General features: G+C 45.1%; 1 protein-coding gene and 1 long non-coding RNA gene across 3 annotated transcripts in view; one reads left to right on the forward strand and one right to left on the reverse strand.

The window, feature by feature from the left end:
* Positions 1-4,620, reverse strand: part of KCNK2 (potassium two pore domain channel subfamily K member 2) — a 90,849-nt gene extending 86,229 nt beyond the window's left edge. For both annotated transcript variants that reach the window (XM_053383189.1, XM_053383188.1), the window contains exons 1-2: positions 4,365-4,620; positions 1,169-1,479 (exon numbers count right to left, since the gene is read on the reverse strand). In XM_053383189.1, coding sequence (XP_053239164.1) covers positions 1,169-1,479; position 4,365 — 312 coding nt within the window. In that variant the 5' untranslated portion in view covers positions 4,366-4,620. The remainder of the gene's footprint in view (positions 1-1,168; positions 1,480-4,364) is intronic.
* A 58-nt stretch (positions 4,621-4,678) lies between these two features.
* LOC128411138 (uncharacterized) lies at positions 4,679-9,563 on the forward strand. The gene is made up of 2 exons (XR_008329704.1): positions 4,679-4,836; positions 9,361-9,563. It is a non-coding gene; the product is annotated as an uncharacterized LOC128411138 (long non-coding RNA).
* The last annotated feature ends 288 nt before the right edge of the window (positions 9,564-9,851 follow it).

Below are 9,851 nucleotides of genomic sequence, written 5' to 3' on the forward strand. Positions count from 1 at the left end.
AGAGTGAAAGGGATCAAATGCAACCCCAACATAAGGTATCTCGCAATGATTTACAATTTGTGTGCATTCAAACACTGAAAAGTCTGGGCTTTTCCTAGGTAGAATCAAATATTCTTTTTAATAAGTAAGTTTAATCAGACTGCACTTCAACAACAGGGGCAGAATAAATTTACTTATTTAATAAAATGCATGAATAAACATGGCCCTACCCTTTGACTACTGTGGTCTTAGTATACTGATTTGTCTCTATTCTCCTAGCACTGAGAACAGTACAATAAAGAGAGTGACCCTAAAGCCATTTGAAGACTCACTGGGGGAGGGGCAGGTGGAAATGGAGATGGGAGGCCCATTGATAAGAAGAAACGTACACCACCTGAAGTCCCGTCTCCTTGGGAAGCCCATGGAAAGTTCCTTAGCAGTAGGAACCAAATCGGGGTGAGTTGGGGGCACAGTGTACTTGGAAGAGGATTCCCCTAACCTGCTCCCCAAAGTAGACAGCAACCACACCGCTCATGGAACTGGCAAAATTAAGTCCTTCCCATTGACTGCAATAAAAGGGACGAAACAAAAAATGCCCCCACCAAATGGTTTTAAAAGCTACCCATTTCGCTCCCTAGGAAGTCAGCAGGCAAAGCTCTGAATGCAGTAGCTGCTCTGCCACGAATCTCCTCACCACTATTTGCCCTGCCAATGGCAGTAGGATTAGTGGGAATTAAAGTACAGTAAGCTTCAAAAGTTCAAAGTGATATGTTGCATCTTGTACCCTCCACTGACTTCTGCAAAGAACTGCTTATACTTTATTATGGCCAGAAATAATATTCATACAAGTCAGTAAGCCTCCCATTTATTCTTTTGCCAGACAATATGACTAAATAACAACCTGAATGTAAGAGGAGAATGTTGTATTGTATCTGCCAACAAACAGCAATTTAAGAAGCACAACAGAAACATTTGATGGAGGGATTTGCTCCATTAGCCTAGTATAAAAAATGAAATTAGCAATGATTTTTGCACAATAAAGCCTTAAGTCAAATTACTTGTGCCAAACATTATTTCTTATGGATATCAGGCCATGGTACATTGTAGCTGGTATAGCTGCATCCTTGTAACTAACAAACAACGTTTCCTTTAAAACATGGCAAGAGCACACTTCTTTACAGGGAATTACCTGAATCAGTTCTTCAAGTACTGTGTCATTCACACAGTTATGGTGCGATACGAACTCCTGCTTCTGGAGCACAATGGTTGTTCTCTGGTTACTTTCATGTGGCTGCTCCAGGGCTTTGAAAACAGTAGCTCCAATAATTAAATACAGAACCACCACCAGAAAAATGGTTGAGACCGTCTTCCATTTCATAACATTAATAGTTGTATCACTCTCCTCCCGCGAGGCAAGCACAGTGGGTTTGGTAGAAAATGAAAGCCTGGGCTTTGAGTTCTGAGTGGCAGATTTGGGATCCAGCAAGTCAGGTGCCGCCACTGATGAAAGAAAAAACAAAAAAACAGAAAGTTACTTTTTCCCAGGCTTGTCACATATTTATTCAGAATTTCTTTTTGCTAGAGGGTAAGACAGAAGCTTTAAATTCATATAACAATCTAACTTCATAGATGCTGACATTATGTATGAACTCAACATATCCATCTTCTCCATGATTTACAGTTTACTATATAGACTGAGGGGTTCCTGCAACCTGTTGTGACAGTACTGTAACTGTGGTCCAAGTATTGCAAAAATGTACATAGCATTTTATATAATTTCTGGTGGTTTTAACATTTCTTGTTTTGGTTTAAGCATTGCACATGAGATACCCAATCTATGTTTTAAGTTTAGCTCTGAAAAGTTCATCTCTTCTCACATCTTACACACAGTGCTGAGAAATGCATTGTTAATCACTTCCTCTTGTGCATAACTTTCAACAAAAATTCCCCTGTAAGATCACTGAGATATTGGCCATATCAATGTACTTTTTTCTCCAGTTATTAATTTGTTTTCAATGACCACAATCCTCCTTTCAGTAGTGTTAGGGAAATTAATCATGAGTAGCATCAGTCAGCAAGTATTTGTTAAGTGAAATCCATATTAGAAATGTGAGTGCTGGTACCTAGCTGAAAAAAGGCATGTATGTGGCTAGAATTTAAAGTAGTTCTTAAGTGCTAGGACCAAAGTTGTAGCTGAATGGGAGCCTAAGATTTTACTAACTCTATGTCATGCAAATATTAGAAGACTTTTTTCTTACAGCAGCTACATATAGAAGCCAATAAATTATAACCTCCATAACTCCTGGAGAGTTAAATAAGAATATGCCACATCAACACATTTGAAATTTCTCTGTAAGGTCATGGGAATATTGGCCATATTTAATGTATTTTTCCCTCCAGTTACTAATTTACTTCTGAGTGACCACAGTCCTCCTTTCAGTGGTATTAAGGAAACCCCACACCTAAAAGCAGATGCAAATCTCTTTCCCTTCATCAATTGAAAGGTGGACATGCTTTGAAGAAAAAGGGGGTGACAGAATGCTGTATCATACTTCCCATGCAAAGAAGTTCAACTATATAGCATTTTAGCACCATCAGACATAGAACGAGAGAGACTTGCATGCATAGTAAATTTAATTAGTATAGTTGTAGACGTGAGCTCCCCTTCCCCCCAAAAGGGGCAGCAGGTAGGAGCTGTCACAGATGAGAAACTTCAGGTGATCATTCGTCATGACTCATTGCACTGAGCTGTCATGTAGTTACTCTTTTTCAACTCCTAGAAAGCTATAACTTGAGGCAATACCTTCACACGCCTAAGACCCTTCATTGTATTGGCTGCCTGGCAACTTTTACTGCCAAACAACTACACTGATGCAATCAGATATTTCTAAGTGGCTGAAGATGCAGTCTTAGAGCCACCTCACTCTGCCTGCAAGAGATGTGATGGAACTAATCCCATTGATTTGAGGGGGAGCATTACAGAGTCACTGGTTTGAATGATGCTTGCCTAGGGCCTTTAATGTAAGCTCCCTTTTTGACTGATGGTGGTAATGGCTTGATGTTTAGCAGGGCAATCTAAAAGCTGATTGGGCTGCAGCTACCAGCGTTAAAGCCCTGTGGACTTTTACGGATACCTTGGATTGACAAATAAATATACTTTGCTTTAACTGGGTAGCGGATAAGGTTGAGGAATGTGCCATGGTCAGGAAAATTAGGACAATCTGTGGGGCAATCCCCATCCCACCACTGCTCAATGCTGGCACTATCACTTTGATCTCTCTTCCCCCTCAACGTGTTGTCACCCTGCTTCATCTCTTTCTCCCACCCCAAAATGGTGGCAATCCAGGTTTGTTGCAACAGCCCTCCTGTTATTCACCAGGACATTCTGTTCTCTTATTGTTATTTTTTAAATGTGCCTCCCACCTTCTGCCCAGATGCAACTCACGCCCATACTCCAAAGGAAATCCTGGCACCCTAGGGAAGTGCAGTCCCTAAGTTCCCTTTAGGAAGCTGTATGCAGCTAAGCTAACAAAGCAGGGGTGGGTGGGAGGGATGGGAGCTTAAAGCGCCTTCTTCTTAACGCTGATCGCATATATAGCAGACATCCCCACTCTCAGCATCCCCCTTCCCCATCAATCCTTCACTGTTCATCCATCCCCATCCACCTGCTTAGCCCTTATGAAGCTCATCCACCTTGCCAAGATTCAACACCACCACCCCGCTCGCTCCCAGGGTAAATAAGGAACCTTCACTCTGAAAAGCATCCCGAGAGATAAATTACATCCCCATGCCTCCTCCCCCCCCACTCTTTTTTTTTAAGGGAAGCAACCCATTTTCCTCCTCGCCCCTTTAAAAATAAAGAGAAAAGATGCTCTTGAAATGGTTTGCAAACGGCGCGTCTTCCCATGCCGACAAGGATAGCAGGGAGCGGGCTGGATTCGGGAGGGGTTTTATGGACCTCCCGGACCTTCGGTTTTATCCCCCCACCTTCGCTTTTCCTTATGTTCCCAGCCGAAGCAACACACACCCCTTGAACAAAGATTAAGTGCAAGGAAGCGCCTAGGAGCCAAGGTGTTGCATGCAGCAAGGAAAGCTCGTGCAAGAAGGATGGAGAGCGGGGGGGGGGAGGCGAGGGAGGGATGGAGGCAGAGAAAGACAGCGAGGCAGGTGGGTGGGCATGGGCAAAAGGGCTCTCCTGCAAATGGGTGGGGTGGGGTTCTTTTGTGGGGGGGGAGTCCCCCCCTGCCCTAGAGCGAAGATGCATCGGCAAAAGCAAAGGAGCATGCAGCATTTTTCTTTTTTTGTCTTCCCAGGCATATATATCTCTCTCTCTTTCTTTCCTTCTCTCCGAGCCAGCGAGACGCGCCATTGTAACGAGTACTCACTTCTTATTTACAGACCCGGTGCCCTCTCCTCGCTTCACGGCCAGGCATTTTTTCAGGGCTCGGGGAGGCAGAGTTTGAGAGCTGAGAGAGGTGGCGAGGGGGTCGGGGTGGGAGAGGAAAGAGGAGGGGAAGGGGGGGAGAGAAAAGAAAGAGAGAGGAGCAGCGCGTGGGTCGGAAGAGGCACCACAGAGATAGAAAGAGAGGGAGAGGGGGGGAGAGAGGCAGGCGGGCGGGCAGGCACACGCGCGCACGCACAAGCAGGGAGGCATACAAAAAAGGAAAGAAAGAAAGAAAGAAAGAGAAAGCTGCTCAGCTCGGATTCCACGCGCGCCCTCTCGCCGGGGTGTGAGCTGCCTGCGCGCGCCTGTGTGTGTGTGTGTGTGTGTGTGTGTATGCGCGTGTGTGAGGCGCCTCGTGCGTGCGTCTCCTGCGGTGTCTGGGTGCCTGTGCAAAGCGACTGGCTCCACTCAAGGTGTGTATGATTCCGTGTGTGTGTGTGTGTGGAAACTCCCTCCGCTCGCTGCTCTCCTCCTCTCCCCACCCACCTCTCCCGGCCACCTCCGTCCTCCCAACCTTCCCGAGCGCGCGGCTCGCGCCTTTTTGGACGTAAAGGGGTCTCGGCACTCCGAAAAGGAAGCGACGGGAGTCTTCTGGCGCGCTGTCCACGGAGCCCTTTCCGCAGCTCTCGGGGTTTAGGTTTTGTGGAACTGCTGAGGTGTTTGTGAGGGGCGAGTACCTACGCCCGCCCCCTACCCCTCTCGCTTCGAGGAGGCGACTCTGCCGGCTGGGCGCCTCCACAATTGCCCTTACATATCTCTCTGAATGGAGGGGGCTACAGCCAGCCCTATATATTGTATATACAACTATAACATTAAAGGCAGATGATGCGCAGGCATGACCTATGGCCCTGACCCCTCTCTGCGGGCAAGCTTTCCTGCTAGGGTGGGCTCTCGAGGCGACTCTCCTGCCAGATGTGTATGACTGACAGCCCTTCTTCCCCGCCCACCCCGATGCGCACGCGTGCGCGCGCCCGTGGCACGACGGACCGGCCGATACTCGCCAATCGGCCCTTTTCCCGCCAAACGCCAGTTGTGTGTGGAAGCTGAAGCCGTTGGTCTCCTCACGGGGCAACAGCCACAGGAGCCCTGCCAGCACCAGTCGACCAGCAGCAGCTTCTACCTGCTCTCTTTCTTATACAGCCGGTCCATCTTCTTCCTCCTCCCAGTCTCCATGCTGTCCCTCGTAAAACTCAGACAAAACTATAATTAATTATCTCTGCCTCGCCTTGGCTCTGGTTCTGCCTGTCATTGGCTCTGGGTCCTCCTATATACAACCAACCATTTTGGTTATATATTATTAACTATTATTGGTGATGGATGTCAGCCAATGCTAGGGAGGGAAGCCCTAAGGTAAAGAGGAAGCAGCACTTGTTAAATGGGAAGAAACACACAAACACATTCCTTTGCCCTGACCCTTTGATGACCCCTTCTCTTGGACAGCTGGCCTGAGTCATCCACATTTACCTTTTGCCCTGTCCTTTCTAGGCACGGGTCTGTGCTTTTTCCGACCCACCACTTGTCCCAAGAAAACCCGCTCTCTAACGCTCAATCAGAACAAACAGCAATTCGGGTTTTTTCGCAGACTGCGGAGAGCGTTAAAGAGTGGGTTTCTGCAGGGAAAGAAGTGGGGCAAAAGGAAGGAAGGAAGTGGCACAGACTGGAAAAGCACAACCCAGTACCTGGAAAGCGTGGAGGAAAATTAGTATGGATGAGCCCAGAATCTCAGTCAGGACCATACATATAAACATTAATAAGTTGTTGTGAACTGGGTACAGCCTTCTTGGGACCTTTCATTAAAACTTAAAATGCCTTTGAGCCTCTCTCACATGCTGCTTGTACAAGCACACATGTGAGGGTTTGCCAAGCGTTGGATAGAAAGCAAGAGAGAGATGGCTTTAATTCAAATGCACCTTGTAAGCCAATTGAGTTTGCAGATGCAGAAAAGCCAGTTCAAACAACACAGGTGAAATTGGCCTAACTAAAGGTTTGCCCAGGTTGCTCTCATTTAAGGGATCAGGTGTGCAGTTTCATTACACTTAACCCTCTGGAAACTGGTCTTTGGCAAGTTGCTTTCACAGTCCCTGCCAGCCTCTCCAGCCAAGAGCATAGCTAATTTATCAACAGAATTATTTGGTGCAACTCTTGTTAGGACTTATATTGCTTATGCTTCCTCATTGAAAACAAAGTTGTGTGTCAGGGAGGAGAGCAGCCTTAGAGCTGTTCTCTCTCACATTTTTGTTTTCTACATGTAGGATATTGTAGGGCAGGGTTCCCAAACTTGGGTCTCCATCATCCCTAGCTAGCAGGACCAGTTGTCAGGGATGATGGGAACTGTGGTCCAAAAACAGCTGTACACCCAAATTTGGGAAACCCTGCTATAGGGAATGAAATACCCCTACCTGAAGTCATGCAGTTAACAAGAGGACAGCTTGTGGCTCTCCAGATGTTGTTGGACTCCAAATCATGGTTAAAGGCAGGGGCTGCAACATCTGGTGTGTCACAGGTTGCTTACCTCAGCATGACTAATCATATAGCTTAGCTCCATAAAGGTCAATTGCAGGTACAGGTTTCCCCTTTTTTATTTATTGAAAGCACTTCTAAGCTACTTTTAGCAATTATTTCAAGGCAGTTTACAAAAAAATATAAGTAACAATAAATAAAACAAATAAAACAAACAGCATATAAAGGCACAATTAATACTCAGGGAATAAACTATTTTTTAAAAAGCTTTAACATGCCTTGATGAATTTTTTTGCCTAGTGCTTAAAAGACCATAGGGCATACTTCCCCAAAGATGGCATTTCATAGCTAGGACACCACTTCCAGAAAACCTGTATTTAGGTACCTCCAGCCCATTTGGGCCAAGCTATGCTTTCCTGTCCTACACCTGAAATCATGTGTGACATTATCTGTATGATATGGGGCAGGAGAAAGTATGACACAGCTGGAAGCGGGTTGGTAGGCATCACCCATTAGCTGATTTGCAAAGCCCTGTGCCATTCCTGCCTTAGTTGCAAGCCTCAACTCCAACAGAAGTGGTATTTGGAGGAAGGCATCAGCTTGATGGCCTTAGAATATGGGACAGGAATGAGGAAATTGATTCAGATGGCAGGTCAGAGTCTTATAACACACACCCCCATGGGCCAATTTTGGTAGGTAGGCAGGAGCACCCACCCATCAATCACCTAATATCATAATGAGGCCAGGTAACTGACAGCTGTCAATGTTCCAAGGAGGTCACTGTAATCACTGATCATCTGTTTGAGCAATCTTCTTTGAGCCGTGCAGGAGTGTGCCTTCAAAGAAGCTCCCTTTAACCCATAACCAGCTTTTGTTGTTGTTAGAGGTCTCTGAATAAGGGGGAACTCCTCCTAAAACTAAAAGGCACTAAGCCCAGCACTTGCAAAGCACATTGTGCAGTGTTTCCAAACCTGATCAGTGGTGCCTGCAAAGCCCTTTTTGACCAAGCTCTACCTTACATGCTCCTTACTCGATGGCATGTGTGATGTCGGGTGTAGGGCAGATGGGTGTGGCTTGCCTAAAATGGCTTTGTGAGCCAAATGGGGTGGGCTGGTGAACCTAATTAGGCCTGTGGGCTGAAGGCTCTCCACTCATGGCATAGGAGAGGTGGTATTCCATCAAATTACTGTATGCACCATAGCCCAAACCATCAGCACCAAAAGCTGCCATATGGAAGTGTACTGAGTGTGTGGGTTACAAATGAGGGGGGAGCATATACATCATGTGCTCAGTCTTAAGAAGAGTTTGGATTGGATTTGATATCCCACTTTATCACTACCCAAAGGAGTCTCAAAGTGGCTAACATTCTCCTTTCCCTTCCTCCCCCACAACAAACACTCTGTGAGGTGAGTGAGGCTGAGAGACTTCAGAGAAGTGTGACTAGCCCAAGGTCACCCAGCAGCTGCATGTGGAGGAGCAGGGAAGTGAACCCGGTTCACCAGATTATGAATCTACCGCTCTTAACCACTACACCACACTGGCTCTCTTAATCCCAGTAAACAAGGCTTTCAACTTTCAAGCCAATTTTTTGAATGTGTATTATTAAATATGTTGTAAAGGCTGCACCATGACCTGCGCTGTACGCACATAAGGCATTTATTCAATTGTGCATTGAGGCTTTTATTCTTAAATCTATTTAGATCAATGGGATGAATTCTTAAGGGCCAGCTTCACACCCCACTTTTCTCAAGCAGACTGATCTCTGTGATGCAGAGAAACAAGTATAAATAAAATAAGTGCATTTAGGCATCTATCTTCCAATAACATACCTTAGAACATTCTCTTCCAATAACATACCTTAGAGCAAATACTCTAGAGTAAGTTGTTTTAGGAGTGTAGCCATAATTCGGATGTAAGCTTTGGCCCCAATACTACTTACTATTGGAAGGATCTGCAAAGTTCCACAATTTGTAGTGGAGCCTCCAGATAGAAAGGGCATCACTACATATTTACATGACCTAATTCTCTTCCGCTAGAGCCTGGAAAAAAAAACCTGCACATAAAATATCACGCTCCTTTCCCCCCTGAAAAGTTTGTTACCAATGGCCCTGTATAAACACTGCCTGTTCCTCCCATGAGGGAAAAGATTCTCTTCCTACAGTTCCTTCTACAGTTGTATGGAAAAAGCGGCATAAGGCATTTTATCTAAGGGTCGTCTGTAAGACGCATTAAGCAGAACAGCCTCGGCTTATTGTTTTTAGCATTTCCTGTTTCGTAGGACTTATGCTGTCGCTTGTGTTCCATGGAACACATGCATTTACACTTTTTATTTTCTTTCATTAAAATCCTTGCCTTTCTTTCACCATGGAAAGTAAATCAGTGTGCATATGGTTTTCAGGTGGAAACCCATCCAGACACTGACCAGTCCCAGACTCGCTTAGCTTTAGCAAGGTGATGACCTCGTTTTATCTTCACAGGTATCCTGGTCTGATCCTGACTTCATGTGCCTTCATATTACACTGTGGATCTTCTGTCAATCTATATGGCTAATGAAACATTTCAGAAGAAAGGGCCACCATCCTCAGATAACCGGGCTCTGAGAATTATGACAGCAGAATGAGATCCTTGTAGCAGCCTTCATTATTTAAAGTTATTTTTCACAAGTAGCAACTAAAGATTAGCAGTAAACAAAAGGTGCTTTTGCCTTTATCACATTAGCATCCTACTGACAGAAGCAATTAACCCTTTCTCTTAATCATATTTATCACTGTCATACTCTACAGTATTGATTTCAATTGTTTTTGCAGCACTTCCAAAGTTTAACATGTTTATTTACTTAAAGTATTCGCCTGGTGCTTTTGGATTATTGCACCAAATTGTTCCCTGCTAGTTTTACATTAGTTTTATATTTATATGGTTTTTGCTTGTTGGATTTTTAATAATCGTCTTTATTGTTTAGATTCTGGTC

The sequence above is a fragment of the Podarcis raffonei genome, chromosome 3, assembly GCF_027172205.1.
Source record: "Podarcis raffonei isolate rPodRaf1 chromosome 3, rPodRaf1.pri, whole genome shotgun sequence".
Taxonomy (NCBI): domain Eukaryota; kingdom Metazoa; phylum Chordata; class Lepidosauria; order Squamata; family Lacertidae; genus Podarcis; species Podarcis raffonei.